Source organism: Dendrobates tinctorius, unplaced genomic scaffold, assembly GCF_039654945.1.
Source record: "Dendrobates tinctorius isolate UK_male_01 unplaced genomic scaffold, ASM3965494v1 ptg000251l, whole genome shotgun sequence".
NCBI lineage: Eukaryota > Metazoa > Chordata > Amphibia > Anura > Dendrobatidae > Dendrobates > Dendrobates tinctorius.
The window spans coordinates 1558416-1577309 of record NW_027361918.1 but is presented as its reverse complement, the minus strand read 5'-3'; the positions used below and the strand labels follow the sequence as shown (position 1 = coordinate 1577309).

The window sequence follows — 18894 nt, the reverse complement described above, 5'->3', positions numbered from 1 at the left end:
CGCACCCCCCCAAAAGAAATTCATGAAACGCTGGTTTTTGTTCATTCTGCGTCCCAAAAATTGGAATAAAAAGCGATCAAAAAATGTCACGTGCCCGAAAATGGTACCAATAAAAACGTCAACTCGTCCCGCAAAAAATAAGACCTCACATGACTCGGTGGGTCAAAATATGGAAAAATTATAGCTCTCAATATGTGGTGATGCAAAAACTATTTTTACAATAAAAAGCGTCTTTTAGCGTGCGACAGCCGCCAAACATAAAAACCGCCATAAATAGTAAATCAAACCCCCCGTTATCACCCCCTTAGTTAGGGAAAATAATAAAATAAAAATGTATTTATTTCCATTAGGGTTAGGGTTAGGGCTGAGATTAGGGTTAGGTGTGTGTTGTGGTTAGGGTTGGAGTTAGAATTGGGGGGTTTCCACTGTTTAGGTACATCAGGGGTTTTCCAATCGCGACATGGTGTCCGATCTCAATTCCAGCCAAAAAGTCAAATGGCGCGGCTTCCCTTCCGAGCTCTGCCATGCGCCCAAATAGTGGTTTACCCCCACATATGGTGTATTAGCGTACTCAGGACAAATTGCACAATAACTTTTGGGGTCCTGTTACCCTTGGGAAAATAAAAATTGGGGTGAAAAGATCATTTTTGTGGAAAAAATATGATTTCTTAATTGTACCGCTGTACATTATAAATTTCTGTGAAGCCCTTGTGGGTTCAAAGTTCTCACCACATATCTAGATAAGTTCCTTGGAGGCATACATATTAGTCCTCGTAACCTAAATAATACCACAGGTCACATTCCGTAATACATCAATAACAAAAAATGCCAAAAAATAAATAAATTAATGGCACCAGGAATGTAGAAAAATAAATAAGAAAATTTTATTTAAATTACAACATTACATAAAATACATAAAGTGCCTCAAATTCTAGAAGTCACAAGCAGTAAACACACTAACTCAACAAAAAAGCTGCTTACTGATACACCAGATATCCGTATTGAATAGCCACTAGCCTATCACAATCATTATCTATAGTCCATTAACCCCTTCACCCCCAAGGGTGGTTTGCACGTTCATGACCGGGCCAATTTTTACAATTCTGACCACTGTACCTTTATGAGGTCATAACTCTCGAACGCTTCCATGGATCCCGGTGATTCTGACATTGTTTTCTCGTGACATATTGTACTTCATGTTAGTGGTAAAATTTCATTCAAATAACTTGCGTTTATTTGTGAGAAAAACGGAAATTTGGCGAAAATTTCGCAATTTTCCAACTTTGAATTTTTATGCCCTTAAATCACAGAGATACGGCACACAAAAAACTTGATAACTAACATTTCCCACTTGTTTACTTTACATCAGCACAATTTTGGAACCAAAATTTTTTTTTGTTAGGAAGTTATAAGGGTTAAAAGTTGACCAGCGATTTCTCATTTTTACAACACCATTTTATTTTTAGGACCACATCACATTTGAAGCCACTTTGAGGGGTCTATATGATAGAAAATACCCAAAAGTGACACCATTCTAAAAACTGCACCCCTTAAGGTGCTCAAAACCACATTCAAGAAGTTTATTAACCCTTTAGGTGCGTCACAGGAATTTTTTTGAATATTTAAAAAAAAATGAACATCTAACTTTTTTTCATAAAAAAAATACTTCAGGTTCAATTTTTTTTATTTTACCAAGGGTAACAGGAGAAATTGAACTACAAAAGTTATTGTGCAATTTGTCCTGAGTACGCAGATACCTGATATGTGGGGGGGAACGACTGTTTCGGCGCATGGCAGAGCTCAGAATGGAAGGAGCGCCGTTTGACTTTTTCAATGCAAAATTGGCTGGAATTCAGATTGGACGCCATGTCACGTTTGGAGAGTCCCTGATGTACCTAAACAGTGGAAACCCCCTACAAGTGACCCCATTTTGGAAACTAGACCCCCCAAGGAACTTATCTAGATATGTGGTGAGAACTTTGAACCCACAAGGGCTTTACAGAAGTTTATAACGTACAGCGGTACAATTAAAAAATCATATTTTTTCCACAAAAATGATCTTTTCACCCCAATTTTTATTTTCCCAAGGGTAACAGGACCCTAAAAGTTATTGTGCAATTTGTCCTGAGTACGCTGATACCCCACATGTGGGGGTAAACCACTATTTGGGCGCATGGCAGAGCTCGGAAGGGAAGCAGCGCCATTTGACGTTTTTGGCTGGAATTGAGATCGGACACCATGTCGCGTTTGGAAAACCCCTGATGTACCAAAACAGTGGAAACCCCCCACAAATGACACCATTTTGGAAACTAGACCCCCTAAGGAACTTATCTAGATGTGTGGTGAGCACTTTGACCCCCCCAGTGCTTCACAGAAGTTTACAACGCCCGGATGTGAAAATAAAAAATTCGTATTTTTTCCACAAACATGATCTTTTAGTCACCATTTTTTTATTTTCCCAAGGGTACCAGGAGAAATTGGACCCCAAAAGTTGTTGTCCAATTTGTCCTGAGTATGCTGATACCCCATATGTGGGAGAAAACTACTGTATGGGCACACGTCGGGGCTCGGAAGGGAAGTAGTGACGTTTTAGAATGCAGACTTTGATGGAATGGTCTGCGGGTGTCATGTTGCCTTTGGAGAGCCCCTAATGTACCTAAACAGTGGAAACTCCCCACAAGTGACCCCATTTTGGACACTAGACCCCCCACGGAACTTATCTAGATGTGTGGTGAGCACTTTGAACCCCCAAGTGCTTCACAGAAGTTTATAACACTCGGACATGAAAATCAAAAAATCATTTTTTTTCCACAAAAATGATATTTTTGCCCCCAATTTTTTATTTTCCTAAGGGTAACAGGAGAAATTGGACCCCAAAAATTGTTTTGCAATTTGTCCTGAGTAGGCTGATACCCTACATGTGGGGGTAAAACACTGTTTGGGCGCATAGCAGAGCTTGGAAGGGAAGGAGCACCATTTGACTTTTTCAACTCAGAATTGGCTGGAATTGAGATCAGACGCCATGTTGCATTTGGAGAGCCCCTGATGTGCCCAAACAGTGGAAACCCCCAATTCTAACTCCAACCCGAACCCCAACACGCCCCTAACCCTAATCTCAGCCCTAACCCTAGCCCTAGCCCTAGCCCTAACCCTAGCCCTAACCCTAGCCCTAACCCTACCCTAACCCTACCCCAACACACCCCTAGCCCTAACCCTAACCCTAATCCTAGCCATAACCCTAGCCCTTGCCCTAACGGAAAAATGGAAATAAATACATTTTTTTTATTTTATTATTTTTCCCTAACTAAGGGGGTGATAACGGGGGGCTTGATTTACTATTTATGGCGGTTTTTATGTTTGGCGGCTGTCACACGCTAAAAGACGCTTTTTATTGTAAAAATAGTTTTTGCATCACCACATATTGAGAGCTATAATTTTTCCGTATTTTGACCCACCGAGTCATGTGAGGTCTTATTTTTTGCGGGACGAGTTGACGTTTTTATTGGTACCATTTTCGGGCACATGAAATGTTTTGATCGCTTTTTATTCCGATTTTTGGGACGCAGAATGAACAAAAACCAGCGTTTCATGAATTTCTTTTGGGGGGGGTGCGTTTACACCGTTCCGCGTGCGGTAAAATTGATAAAGCGGTTTTATTCTTCGGGTCAGTACGGTTACAGCGATACCTCATTTAGGTCGTTTTTTTATGTTTTTGTCGGTTTTATGCAATGAAAACTATTTTATATAAAAAATAATTATTTTTGCATCGCTTTATTCTGCGAGTTATAACTTTTTTATTTTTTCGCTGATGATGCTGTGTGGCGGCTCGTTTTTTGCGGGACAAGATGATGTTTTCAGCGGTACCATGGATATTTATATGCGTCTTTTTTATCGCGCGTTATTGCACTTTTTGTTTGGCGGTATGATAATAAATCATTATTTTTTGCTTCGTTTTTTATTTTTATTTTTTAAGGGGTTCGCTAAAGGGGTTAACTAATGGGACAGTTTTATATGGCAGGTCGTTACGGACGCGGCGATACCTAATATGTGTACTTTTATTGGTTTTTTTTTTATTTTCAAAAAATGAATTTATTGGGGAATATTTTTTTTTTTTTTACTAATTTATTTGGCGATTTTTTTTTTAATTTATTTTTACACTTTTTTTTAATTTTTTTTTTACTTTATTACATAGTCCCAGGTGGGACATCACTGTCCTGTGACAGATCGCTGATCTGTCACATCACAGATCACTGTGACAGATCAGCAATCTGTCACAGGCAGTGCACAAGGCTTCCTCATGCCTGCGCTTTGCAGGCACTGAGGAAGCCAGCTTCCCCAGGCCCCCGAAGGCCCCCGTCGCCATCTTGGATTCGGGGGCCTGGAGGAAAGGAGTCCCCCGCAGCAGCGCTGCACATTGCGCTGCCGTGGGGGGCTCAGGGAAGCACGGAGGGAGCCCCCTCCCTGCCGATGCTTCCCTTTAACTCCCGGTACACCGCGATCGCGTTTGATCGCGGTGTGCAAGGGGTTAACGTGTCGGGGGCGGTCCGTGACCGCCCCTGACACATTGTGCCGGTGGTGTCAGCTGTGATAATCAGCTGACACCCGGCCGCGATCAGCGGCGCTCACCAGGTGGGCGCCGCTGATCGCGGTAGACGTACTATCCCGTCCCCGGTCATACGGGCCCGGGTACCGTGGACGGGATAGTACGTCTCATGTCAGGAAGGGGTTAATAATAACAATGCCTATAATGCATAATCATCCTAAAACAATAGTGTCTGGGCAACAGACCAATGAGAGGTAAAAGCAGTGAATCAAAACGATCACAATGGCAGCAAAAAATGCAATAGATATATTACCAGAATGCGTGTTTGAATCTGCCACTGCGACCCACCCCAAGTTCCTTGGAGGGTCTAGTTTCCAAAATGGGGTCACTTGTGGGGGGTTTCCACTGTTTAGGTACATCAGGGGCTCTCCAAACATGACATGGCGTCCGATCTGAATTCCAGCCAATTTTGCATTGAAAAAGTCAAACGGCGCTCCTTCCATTCCGAGCCCTGCCATGCGCCGAAACAGTGGTTCCCCCCAACATATCAGGTATCAGCGTACTCAGGACGAATTGCACAATAACTTTTCCAGTCCAATTTCTCCTGTTACCCTTGGTAAAATAAAAAAATTGGACCTGAAGTAATTTTTATTGTGAAAAAAGTTAAATGTTCATTTTTTTTTTAAATATTCAAAAACTTCCTGTGAAGCTCCTGAAGGGTTAATAAACTTCTTGAATGTGGTTTTGAGCACCTTAAGGGGTGCAGTTTTTAGAATGGTGTCACTCTGGGGTATTTTCTATCATATAGATCCCTCAAAGTGGCTTCAAATGTGATGTGGTCCTAAAAATAAAATGGTGTTGGAGAAATGAGAAATCGCTGGTCAACTTTTAACCCTTATAACTTCCTAAGAAAAAAAAAAATTTGGTTCCAAAATTGTGCTGCTGTAAAGTAAACATGTGGGAAATGTTACTTATTAACTATTTTATGTGACATATCTCTGTGATTTAAGGGCATAAAAATTCAAAGTTGGAAAATTGCGAAATCTAAATTTTCACCAAATTTCTGTTTTTTCCACAAATAAACACAAGTTATTTGAATGAAATTTTACCACTGACATGAAGAACAATATGTCAGGAGAAAACAATGTCAGAATCACCGGGATCCATGGAAGCTCCAGAGTTATCACCTCATAAAGGGACAGTGGTCAAAATTGTAAAAATTGGCCCGGTCATTAACGTGCAAACCACCCTTGAGGGTAAATGGGTTAAAAAGGTTTCTGGGAGTATACAAGGGGAGTCACAGGGTTATACTGTATAAGGATTTAGGGAAAGCAGTGAAGACGCTTGATAAGGTGATATTTTTAGCTGCTATTTCACTAAACTGGTGACAGGGTCCCTTTAATTGATTTCATGTTCAGAGCGCAGGCATTGGCTCATGAATCCTCCTATCAGCCACCGCCTGCTTTAACTGTTATAAGCAACAGCAGTCGTAGACTGAAGGGAGTAGTAGTCCCATCAGTCGACGCCAGTGACTGGAGGTAAACTTTTTACCTCCATTCGCAGCTGCGGGCCCATGCTGTCATTTGACAGCGTGGGAACCGCAGCTGTCAGACCGGCGGTAATGATTTTACCGTCTATAAGAGGCAGTGTTTTCCACGCTGTCATGTACATGACAGTGTAGCTAACTCTGGACGTTCGGGCTCCCCATTCAAGAAAATGGGGTCCGGGTACTGTTCTACCAGATCCAAAACATTTTTTTCTTTACTGATCGGCTGAATCTGCCTGACCAGAACATCCAGTGGTTCGCCCATCTCTAAACTTCATCAGTTCAGAGAATTTGTATCCAAAATGCATCAGGCTTGTTTAGATATTCTTTTCTTTTAACTTCTGACTCTGAGTTTAATGGTGAGAACGCAGGAGAGGTTTTCTTTTGATGACAATTGCATGAAGGCCGTATTTGTGCAGGTGTCTCTGAACAGTAAAACAATGTAACACAACTACAGAGTCTGATAAATCTTTCTGAAGCTCTTTTTCAGTCAGGCAGGTGTTCTGATTTGCTTCTCTAGCAATCCTACGAGCAGGTCTCACTGAAATTTTGATTGGTCTTCAAGAACTTAACTCGACCTCCACTGTTCCTGGTAACTGACATTTCTTAATTACATTTTGAACTGAGAAAAGGGCAACTTGAATACGCTTTGCTCTCTTCTGATAGCCTTCTTCTGCTTTGTGTGAGCCACAATTTTCATTTTCAGACTGCTACGCAGCTGCTTAGGAAAACACATGGCTGATGTTTTTAGACACAAGGTTTCAGGATGCCGGGTTTTCATAACGCAGGGAAATTTATATCCCCTGGCGATGAACGTGAAGAACCTAAACCTTAACAGGCTAATTCAGGTCTGAATCCTTGGTCAAAGTTATCTGAGCACACAAATATCCAAGGGTGCTGTTACAGAACCCCCTAGCACCCTGCATAGGAGATGCATGTAGGATAGGTGCAATGTGAGATGTATGCCCTTAATGCAGCAACCAACCGGCTGCGACCCCTGGGCAGAGGTAAATGAGATATCCCACTTCTAACCTCCCCCACCTTTGAAAATCCCACGGTAAATGATCGGGGGGTCGCCGGCCACCTGCGGCTATTGTAACGTACGTCTGGCGTCTTAATTGGAGCCTGTTATTTACTGGCCCGACACATATTGATTGTCCTGCCCTCTGTATGTATATGTATTCTGAGACCGATGAGTAAAATGTTGTCAGACTGGAAATACATGGAGAAGCAGTGATCTTTTATATGTTCCCATGTTACAAAGTCTTTCGAGCCAGCGTCCTCCATCCAGAAGTGAGGAAAAGCAGAGTGGACCTCCTGAGAAACGGGGTGGTAATGTAAGAGGTATTACAGCACAGAAGAACCCGTTACAGGAGCACAAACTTTTTGGATCTGGTCATTTTCCTTTTTGCAATTTTTAAAAAGTAAAAAGTAACAATACAATTGTTTTGCCTAAAAATCCAAGGAAGGGTTTACCTCTCCACTCAGCAGATGATAGAAATATGGAAGAGTTTACCTCTCCACTCAGCAGATAATAATAGAAATATAGAAGAGTTTACCGCTCCACTCAGCAGATAATAGAAATATAGAAGAGTTTACCTCTCCACTCAGCAGATAATAAAAATATAGAAGAGTTTACCTCTCCACTCAGCAGATAATAATAGAAATATAGAAGAGTTTACCTCTCCACTCAGCAGATAATAATAGAAATATAGAAGAGTTTACCTCTCCACTCAGCAGATAATAGAAATATAGAAGAGTTTACCTCTCCACTCAGCAGATAATAATAGAAATATAGAAGAGTTTACCTCTCCACTCAGCAGATAATAAAAATATAGACGAGTTTACCTCTCCACTCAGCAGATAATAATAGAAATATAGAAGAGTTTACCTCTCCACTCAGCAGATAATAATAGAAATATAGAAGAGTTTACCTCTCCACTCAGCAGGGAGATGATCTCTGAGGTGAAGTCTATGATTCTTCTGGAAATGTTGCTCTCGTCTTCGTCCATGTCTGGTTCGTCATTCGGGGAGAAATCTGGGTGGTGTGAAGGGATCTGGGTCTTCGGGGTCTTTATGATAGGAGGCTGTAAATCATACAAGGACATCACCGTCAGTCACATACAGATCTGATCTCATTGCACAGTGACATTTACAGATTATTAATAGGTATTTTACACCTGTCCATCGGGTGAGACTTTCCACCTGTTAGGACCAGGCTTGTGCTTTCCAACATCCTATGAAGACATCTGAAGCCTCGGTTCCTTATGGCCTGCATGAATATCGGAGGTCCGTGTAGAAGTTTAGGGGCCTCTAATATGACGGCACACAGCAGAATCCATATCTGTGTAACTAACAATCTTTATTTATATAACGCCAACATCTACTACTGGTATGTGTTCTGACTGCTGCAATACCATCACCCATCGCTCCTGATCCCAATCACCCTGGATCTCTCTATCACTGGTGTGTCTCCTGGCTGCTTTCTCACCTTATTTCATTGACTGTAACGCACAGTTTGGCCTTATCTGTCCATGTGAATCCATCTCCTTTTGCATTTTCTCTTCTGACTCCTAATTAATCGTCTCCTGTGTCCAGTCTCCCTGCTGCTCCTCCCTTCTGATCACACCTATGCCTTTTCATGTGCTGTTAAGTTGCCATAAATTCAGAGGCACAGGGCTGTCTAGACCTTGGGCTCTCTTTTGCAAGGATGTCTTTTATAAGGATAACTACAGAAATGAGCCAGAAGTGACCAGAAGGAACGCCTAACCTCTGTTAAAATATACATTTCTTTCTGTCAGCCCCACACTTACTCTCACCATGCTGACATACGCTCTAATGGTTTTGCCTCCATTACTCCTGACTCTCCTTCGCTATCCACAGACCCCAGCACCCTCTACCCAAGTAATAATCTCTCCTTCCCTCTTGCCCCCCCACCTGACCTCCACCGCTGACCTGCTCCTCAACCTCAGATCTCTCCTAATAACCCACAAAACAAGCCGGCCACTCTCCTTCTCCCACCTGCTCTACCTCTCTCTACTTTTCCTCACTGCTGGCGACATATCTCCCAACCCTGGACCCCCACAGCCCATACCTCCCATTATTACCCCCTTCTATCGTTCCCAAACCAACACAAACACCAGAAATCTTTCCCACCTCAAATCCGTGCCCTTGACACCCACCACCCAGCTCCCTGTCTCTGGATCACTCTGGAATGCCTGCCCCAACTGCAATAAACTCCATGTGATACACAATCTCTTTACCTCCCGCAATTTTTCCTTCCTTGGCCTCACTGAAACATGGCTGACACCCACCGACACTGCCTCCCCTGCTGCGCTATGCTATGGCGGCCTCCACTTCACCCAGACTCCTCGCCCTGGCAACAGACATGGTGGAGGAGTGGGCCTTCTCCTTTCCAATTGCACCTTCAACCCAACCCCACCTCTTCCCTCCCTTGTCCTCCCCTCTTTTGAAGTCCACTCTGTCCGCATCTACTCTCCCTACAACCTCCAAGTAGGCTGTCATATACCGACCTCCAGGCTTGACCACTGCCTTCATTGACCAATTCTCTACCTGGCTCCTCCACTTTCTCTCTTCTGACATTCCCACCATCATCATGGGTGACTTCAACATCCCCATTGACACCCACAAGTCAGCAGCCTCAAAACGCCTGTCGCTCACTTCATCTTTTGGACTTACTGTGACTACTCCTGGAGAGGACCCTCTGGGTCGTGGCACCAACTGTTGTGAGTTCATTTTTCCCTTCACCATTGAGGTCTGATGAACTCCCTCCTCTGGTGAAGGAAGGTAGTGAGGCTGATTATCAAACACCTGGGCAGCTAGATGATGACTGGATGGCTGGAATTGAGGACTGGATATAAGGCTGCCGACGCCCTTCTTCCTGGCTGGTGATTTTCCTGCTGGATTCTTGGAGACCAGTCTGATTCCTGCATCTCAAAGCTAAGTTTTTCTGCTCTGCTTTGTACTCTTCAGTTTTGTTTTTGTTTTGCCTTGTTTTTTGGGAGTTCTGCCATCCCCGGCCAGGGGTGAGCTGAATTCCATTTTTGTCTCTGATCTGTTGATCTTTTGCTCTGTCTTCAGAATATACCTGAGTGCTGATATAGTCTTTTGAAGCCTAGCGACTTCAGGGCCTGTTTTTCCTATCAGTCGGTTGGCTCATTTTGATAGGGTTTTTGCGGATGGCAGACAGCAGCTTTCCTATCCTGTCCTATGTAGTTAGCTTGGGCCCCATCATTTGCTCAACCTATCTTTCTATCTGTGTTAGTGTTTTCATCTTGCCTCACCGTCATTATATGTTGGGGGCTGCCTATTGCTTTGTGGTCTGCTCAGGGGCAGTTTAGTTTTTCCCCTTTCTGTCTTTAGGCTGTGTAGCTCTCCGGCTGTGATCGAGGGGTCTAGGGCACCGTAGGAACCCCCCACGGCTACTGCTAGTTGTTGTGGTTAGGTTCAGGGGTCTGCAATCCAATAGCTGCCAACCTCTCTGGTTTTTCTGGACTTAGCTGGTATTTTGTTTTTTCCTCCTTCGGTGACTCATCATAACAACCAACCCTCCCGGGGCGAGCTGACCTAGTGAGGACCACCCCCTATACAGGGAGTATCAGGGGCAAGCCTAAGGGGGTAAGGTACCACGACTGCTGGCACCAGGTGGCCGGCTCGCAGGAGACACGAGTGTGTCTGCAGGAACGTGTAAAGCGTGGACACAGGGACACGTGGAGTACAGGACGGTACAGGGTGAGTGTATCTGCAGGAACGTGTAAAGCGTGGGAGCAGGAGTGCGCTAGATACAGAGTAGTACCAGACGGGCACACGAGTGCATGTATGGCGTGTAGCGACTAGTACGTCCGGGTGTGAGCAAAGCAGGACGCGTGCAAAGGAGCACGTCAGAGTACTGAGTTACGCAGCAGGAGTGCCAGGAGGTGCAACAGAGTACAGGAATAGAGCGTGTGCCAGGAGGCACAAGAGTACAAGGCAGAGTGCAGGTTAAGAGTGTGTGCCAGGAGGCACAACAGAGTACAAGGCAGAGTGCAGGTTCAGAGCGTGTGCCAAGAGGCACAACAGAGTACAAGGCAGAGAGCAGGTTCAGAGCGTGTGCCAAGAGCCACAGCGGAATACAAGGCAGAGGACCCGAATAAAGCGCACAGCCAGGCAGGGACACAGCAGACCAAGCCAGGAAGCACAACAATAATCACCTCCCATAGGAAGAGGTAGCCTGATATAGCACATGATCACTAGGGCTTCCGGGTCAAGTCCTCCAATACCATAGAGAGGACGGACCTGGAGATAGAGCTGAGAGGAGCACGTGTGCGCACACAGAACATGGTGCAAACATGAACCTAAGTACGAGAGGTGCGCGTGCGCACCTGGCGGGACCCCCGGAGCGGCCGCGGCTCCGGAAGAGGTGACGTCGGGACCAAGGTCCCGCCCCCAGGTGAGCGCAGCGTGACAGGCGTCGTGACAGTACCTTCCCTTTACGCCCCCTCTTTCTAAAGCTGAAGAGGAACTTAGACAAAATCTGGGGTGCGTGGATATTCTCCCTGGGTTCCCATATCCTTTCCTCAGGGCCAAAACCCTTCCAATCAATCAAGAACATGGTTCTCCCTCTTACCTTCTTCATGGCCAAAATGTCATTCACCTCAAACTCATCCCCCATGCCAACAGGCTGGGGTGTGTGGCCTGGAGAAGGATGAAACCGGTTAAGTACCACAGGTTTAAGGAGCGACACATGGAAGGAATTGGGAATACGGAGTGAAGGAGGCAGCTTCAATTTGTAAGCAACATCATTAATCCGCCTGAGGACCTCAAAAGGACCAATGTAACGGGGACCCAGTTTGTAAGATGGTACCATGAGGCGGATGTATTTGGAGGAAAGCCACACCTTGTCACCAGGGAGATATGGAGGAACGTCCAGGCGCCTCTTGTCAGTGTGTAATTTAATTCTGTCCCGTGCTTTCTCGAGAGCGGTTTTGGTCTCCTGCCATACCCTGGAGAACTCCACAGACAGAGAATGGCCAGCAGGTACCCCCGAGACAGGAAGTACCTGTAGAGGCACACTGGGATGCTGTCGAAAGATGATGAAGAAAGGAGACTTGGTGGACGATTCACTGGAGTGATTATTGTAGGCGAACTCAGCCCAAGGACATACTGACCCAGTCATTCTGATGAGCATTTGAAAAGTTCCGGAGATAGGATGTAAGGATCTGGTTGGTACGTTCCACCTGCCCATTGGTTTGGGGGTGATAGGCGGAAGAGAAATCCAAAGACACTTTCATAAGTCCGCATAGAGCTCTCCAGAACCGGGAGATGAATTGGACCCCTCGGTCCGACACGATGTGCAGAGGGAAGCCGTGAATTCTGAAGATATGAAAAATGAAGATCTTCGCCAAGTCAGCAGCAGAGGGTAGTCCAGGAAGAGGAATGAAGTGGGCCATCTTCGAGAATAGGTCTACAACCACTAAGACCACAGTACAACCGGAAGAACGAGGCAGATCAGTAATGAAATCCATGGCTATGTGCTGCCATGGAGCCGACGGTACGGAAAGCGGGAGCAGAAGACCGGAGGATGGTTGTCTGGGTATCTTGTTCTGGGCACAGGAAGGGCAGAAGGGCAAGATGCCACAAAGTCTCTAACATCCTGGGAAAGGGAAGGCCACCAATAGTAGCGAGAGATTAAGCAAAAAGTCTTTTTGACACCTACGTGGCCGGCAATCTTGGACAAATGTCCCCAGTTTAACACTCGTTTTCGGTTATTCTCAGCCACAAAAGTTCTTCCCGGAGGTAATGTAGTTAACTTGATAGGAGCCACGGTAATTACTTTGGACGGGTCAATGATATGAGAAGGTTCTTCCTCTGTATCAGAAGACAGGAATGACCTTGACAACGTATCCGCTCTAACGTTTTTATCGCCGGCCTGCAAATGCAGTTCAAAGTCAAAGCGGGTGAAGAATAGGGACCACCTGGCTTGCCAGGGGTTGAGCTTCTGTGCAGACTGGATGTACGCCAGGTTCCTATGGTCTGTGAAGATCGGATGTATGGCACCTTCCATTCCTCCAAGGCCAATTTAATGGCCAATAGCTCTTTGTTGCCAATGGAGTAGTTCTGCTCAGTGGAGAATACTTTAGAAAAGAAGCCACAGTTGACGAAACGGCCAGAAGAAGATTTCTGCAGAAGGACTGCGCCAGCCCTGGTAGAGGATGCATCCACCTCGAGAGTGAAAGGTCTACTAACCTCAGGACCATGAAGCGACGGAGTGAGGCGAAAGCTTGTTTCAACGACTGGAAGGCGTCTTCAGCCTCAGGGGGCCAAGCCTTTGGGTTAGCTCCTTTGCAGATAAGGGACGAGATGGGGCGATCCAACGAGGAGAAATGGGGAACGAACTGTCGGTAGTAGTTCGCAAAACCCAGGAAGCGTTGGATTGCTTTCACCCCATGGGGCCGTGGCCAATCGAGAACGGCGGACACCTTTGCCAGATCCATGCGTAGACCAGAGTCCGAGATAATGTACCCCAAGAATGGCAAGGACGCTTGCTAGGAGGCACATTTCTCGAGCTTGGCATAAAGGCGGTTCTCCCTCAGACGCTGGAGGACTTGATGCACGTTCTTTCTGTGGGCCGAGAGGTCTGGAGAAAAAACGAGGATGTCATCCAAATAGACTACCACGCAGGAGTACAGCATATCCCGGAAGACGTCATTCACGATCTCCTGGAACACCGCTGGGGCATTACAGAGGCCGAAGGGCATGACCAAGTACTCGTAGTGACCGTCTTGCGTGTTAAAGGCGGTCTTCCAATCATCACCGGACCGAATGCGGATCAAGTTGTAGGCCCCACGAAGATCTAGTTTGGTGAAAATTCGAGCTCTTTTAAGCCGGACAAAGAGCTCCGGGATCAATGGCAATGGGTACTTGTTCTTGACCTTGATATTGTTCAGCCCTCGGTAGTCGATGCAGGGACGGAGGGAGCCATCCTTCTTTTTGACAAAAAAAAAAAAAAACCCCGCTCCTGCAGGTGAGGAGGACTTACAGATAAAACTTCTAGCAAGGTTCTCCTGGATATACTCAGACATCGCTTGGGTTTCAGCAGGGGATAGCGGGTATATTCTACCCCTGGGTGGCGAAGAACCAGGAACGAGGTCAATCGGACAATCGTATGGCCGATGGAGGTGCAGAGTTTCGGTCTCCTTCTTGTCGAAGACGTCTGCTAAGGACCAGTAAGCCGACGGCAGACCTGTAGGTGCCGAGGACGGACAGGCAAATTTCATCGGATGGACGGGCAACAGGCACTTCTCCTGACAGAACGGTCCCAGCAGAGTATATCGCCCAACCGCCAGTCCAGGGTTGCCTCATGAGTCCGTAGCCAAGGGAGACCTAGAAGAAGCGTGTGAGACATAGTAGACAAGACGTGGAAGATCTTCTCCCGATGCAGGGTTCCGATCTGCAGCTCAATCTCTTCGGTGGCCTGGGTAACGATCTCCTGCAAGGATGTACCATTGACCGAAACTAGTCTCCAGGGATCTGACAGGAATCCAGTATTTTTTAACCGCCTCAAGTGTGATAAAATTCCCAGCCACGCCAGAATCTAGAAAAGCCTCCTCTGAATAACGCCTGGTACCAAGATTCAGTAACACGGACACGACCAGGGAGGGAGCGGAGTCACGTACACCTAGGGAGGCCTCTCCTAACAATCCTAGGTGGAGAAGTTTCCCGGCTTCTTGGGACAGGAACGAAGGAGATGAGAGGGACTCCCACAGTAAAGACAGAGGCCAAGAGTAAGCCTCTCCTCACGAGGCTGTTCGGCCGACTTGCAACGGTCCACCTCCATAGGTTCTGAAACGGAGGTCGCAGAAGGCACGGGGCGCGAGTGGAGAGGTCTGCGGGTAGTCGACGGGAGACGAGAAGGCCTTCTTTCTCTGGCTGATTCACAGGCACGCTCCTGGAACCACAGGTCTTTGCGTGTCGCCAGAGAGATCAGATCCTCTAAACAGGTGGGAGTATCCCGACCTGCCAGTTCATCTTTGATCCGACCGGACAGACCACGCCAAAAGACCCCTACGAGGGCCTCGTTGTTCCAACCGAGTTCGGAGGACAAGGTACGAAAACGGATGGCATACTGCCCCACCGATAGGGTACCCTGATGGAGGTTAAAGAGGGACTCGGTGGTAGAAGCCAGACGACCCGGCTCGTCGAACACCTTGCGGAAGGTGTCCAAAAAGGTGGAAAGCTGAGACGAGTGGATCATTGCGCTCCCAGAGGGGGTTCACCCATGCTAATGCCTCCCCTCTAAGTGGGAAACAAATAAAGGCTATCTTCGCACGCTCGGTGGGGTAGTGCTGCAGCAAAAGCTCAAAATGTAACTGGCACTGGTTCAAAAATCCTCGACAAAACTTAGGGTCACCATTATATTGGGGTGGCTTGCATAAGCGCGGCAGCGGGTGCGAGACAGAGGATTGGGCAGAAACGGATTGTATGGAAAGGAGCAGATTATCTACCGATGCCATATACAGTTGTGGCCAAAAGTATTGACACCCCTGCAATTCTGTCAGATAATACTCAGTTTCTTCCTGAAAATGATTGCAAACACAAATTCTTTGTTATTATCTTCATTTAATTTGTCTTAAATGAAAAAACACAAAAAGAATTGTCCTAAAGCCAAATTGGATATAATTCCACATCAAACATAAAAAAGAGGGTGGACAAAAGTATTGGCACTGTTCGAAAAATCATGTGATGCTTCTCTAATTTGTGTAATTAACAGCACCTGTAACTTACCTGTGGCACCTAACAGGTGTTGGCAATAACTAAATCACACTTGCAGCCAGCTGACATGGATTAAAGTTGACTCAACCTCTGTCCTGTGTCCTTGTGTGTACCACATTGAGCACGGAGAAAAGAAAGAAGACCAAAGAACTGTCTGAGGACTTGAGAAACCAAATTGTGAGGAAGCATGAGCAATCTCAAGGCTACAAGTCCATCTCCAAAGACCTGAATGTTCCTGTGTCTACCGTGCACAGTGTCATCAAGAAGTGTAAAGCCCATGGCACTGTGGCTAACCTCCCTAGATGTGGACGGAAAAGAAACATTGACAAGAGATTTCAACGCAAGATTGTGCGGATGTTGGATAAAGAACCTCGACTAACATCCAAACAAGTTCAAGCTGCCCTGCAGTCCGAGGGTACAACAGTGTCAACCCGTACTATCCGTCGGCGTCTGAATGAAAAGGGACTGTATGGTAGGAGACCCAGGAAGACCCCACTTCTTACCCCGAGACATAAAAAAGCCAGGCTGGAGTTTCCAAAACTTACCTGAAAAAGCCTAAAACGTTTTGGAAGAATGTTCTCTGGTCAGATGAGACAAAAGTAGAGCTTTTTGGGCAAAGGCATCAACAGAGTTTACAGGAGAAAAAAAAGAGGCATTCAAAGAAAAGAACACGGTCCCTACAGTCAAACATGGCGGAGGTTCCCTGATGTTTTGGGGTTTCTTTTCTTCCTCTGGCACTGGACTGCTTGACTGTGCGCATGACATTATGAAGTCTGAAGACTACCAACAAATTTTGCAGCATAATGTAGGGCCCAGTGTGAGAAAGCTGGGTCTCCCTCAGAGGTCATGGGTCTTCCAGTAGGACAATGACCCAAAACACACTTCAAAAAGCACTAGAAAATGGTTTGAGAGAAAGCAGTGGAGACTTCTAAGGTGGCCAGCAATGAGTCCAGACCTGAATCCCATAGAACACCTGTGGAGATCTAAAAATGGCAGTTTGGAGAAGGCACCCTTCAAATATCAGGGACCTGGAGCAGTTTGCCAAAGAAGAATGGTCTAAAATTCCAGCAGAGCATTGTAAGAAACTCATTGATGGTTACCGGAAGCAGTTGGTCGCAGTTATTTTGGCTAAAGGTTGTGCAACCAAGTATTAGGCTGAGGGGGCCAATACTTTTGTCTGGCCCATTTTTGGAGTTTTGTGTGAAATGATCAATGTTTTGCTTTTTGCTTCATTCTCTTGTGTTTTTTTCATTTAAGACAAATTAAATGAAAATAATAATACCAAAGAATTTGTGTTTGCAATCATTTTCAGAAAGAAACTGAGTATTATCTGACAGAATTGCAGGGGTGTCAATACTTTTGGCCACAACTGTAGTTGAGGATATGGGCCTGGGTGTCTCGTTGCTGCGTGAGTTCTTGCTGGAGGCTGGCCAACTGGGAAGCATACCCAGGGTCAGAGGACTGTAAGGCAGATAACCGGGTCTCCATGGACTTAAGAAATGACATAACCCTAGTCTGGTTTTCCCGGAGGAACGTCAGCTCCTTTTGGATGGGAGCCGCGGTACCAGCGGGGTCCATGGCCTGATTATACTGTGACGACTCCTGGAGTGGACACTCTGGGACGTGACACCAACCCTCCCGGGGCGAGGTGACCTAGTGAAGACCACCCCCTATACAGAGAGTGTCAGGGGCAAGCCTAAGGGGGTGAGGCACCACGACTGCTGGCACCAGGTGGCCGGCTCACAGGAGACACGAGTGTGTCTGCAGGAACATGTAAAGCGTGGACGCGGGAGTGCGCTAGCTACAGCGTAGTACCAGACGGGCACACGAGTAAATGTATGGCGTGCAGCGACTAGTAAGTCCGGGTGTGAGAGAAGCAGGACGCGTGCAAAGGAGCACATCAGAGTACTGAGCTAGGCAGCAGGAGTGCCAGGAGGTGCAACAGAGTACAGGGTGGGTGCCAGGAGGCACAACAGGGAACAAGGCAGAGTGCAGGTTCAGAGCGTGTGCCAGAGGGCACAACAGAGTACAAGGCAGAGTGCAGGTTCAGAGCGTGTGCCAGAGGGCACAACAGAGTACAAGGCAGAGTGCAGGTTCAGAGCGTGTGCCAAGAGGCACAACAGAGAACAAGGCAGAGTGCAGGTTCAGAGCGTGTGCCAGAGGGCACAACAGAGTACAAGGCAGAGAGCAGGTTCAGAGCGTGTGCCAAGAGGCACAACAGAGAACAAGGCAGAGAGCAGGTTCAGAGCGTGTGCCAGAGGACACAACAGAGTACAAGGCAGAGTGCAGGTTCAGAGCGTGTGCCAGAGGGCACAACAGAGTACAAGGCAGAGTGCAGGTTCAGAGCGTGTGCCAGAGGGCACAACAGAGTACAAGGCAGAGTGCAGGTTCAGAGCGTGTGCCAAGAGGCACAACAGAGAACAAGGCAGAGAGCAGGTTCAGAGCGTGTGCCAGAGGGCACAACAGAGTACAAGGCAGAGTGCAGGTTCAGAGCGTGTGCCAGAGGGCACAACAGAGTACAAGGCAGAGAGCAGGTTCAGAGCGTGTGCCAAGAGGCACAACAGAGAACAAGGCAGAGAGCAGGTTCAGAGCGTGTGCCAAGAGGCACAACAGAGTACAAGGCAGAGTGCAGGTTCAGAGCGTGTGCCAAGAGGCACAACAGAGTACAAGGCAGAGTGCAGGTTCAGAGCGTGTGCCAGGAGGCTCAACAGAGTACAAGGCAGAGTGCAGGTTCAGAGCGTGTGCCAGAGGGCACAACAGAGTACAAGGCAGAGAGCTGGTTCAGAGCGTGTGCCAGGAGGCACAGCGGAGTACAAGGCAGAGGACCCGAATACAGCGCACAGCCAGGCAGGGACACGGCAGACCAAGCCAGGAAGCACAACAATAATCACCTCCCATAGGAAGAGGTGGCCTGATATAGCACATGAGAACTAGGGCTTCCGGGTCAAGTCCTCCAATACCATAGAGAGGACGGGCCTGGAGACAGAGCTGAGGAGAGCGCGCGTGCGCACACAGAACATGGTGCAAACATGAA

At 46.8% G+C, this 18894-nt stretch overlaps 1 protein-coding gene across 7 annotated transcripts in view; it reads right to left on the bottom strand.

The window, feature by feature from the left end:
- Window positions 1-18894, bottom strand: part of LOC141065421 (uncharacterized) — a 212419-nt gene that overhangs the window by 187251 nt on the left and 6274 nt on the right. For 4 of the 7 annotated variants that reach the window (XM_073557905.1, XM_073557908.1, XM_073557911.1 and 1 more), the window contains exon 2: window positions 8024-8176. In XM_073557905.1, coding sequence (XP_073414006.1) covers window positions 8024-8101 — 78 coding nt within the window. In that variant the 5' untranslated portion in view covers window positions 8102-8176. Of the gene's footprint in view, window positions 1-8023; window positions 8177-18894 lie in introns of those variants that run through there. The other 3 variants (XM_073557907.1, XM_073557910.1, XM_073557906.1) reach the window with 2 other exon arrangements.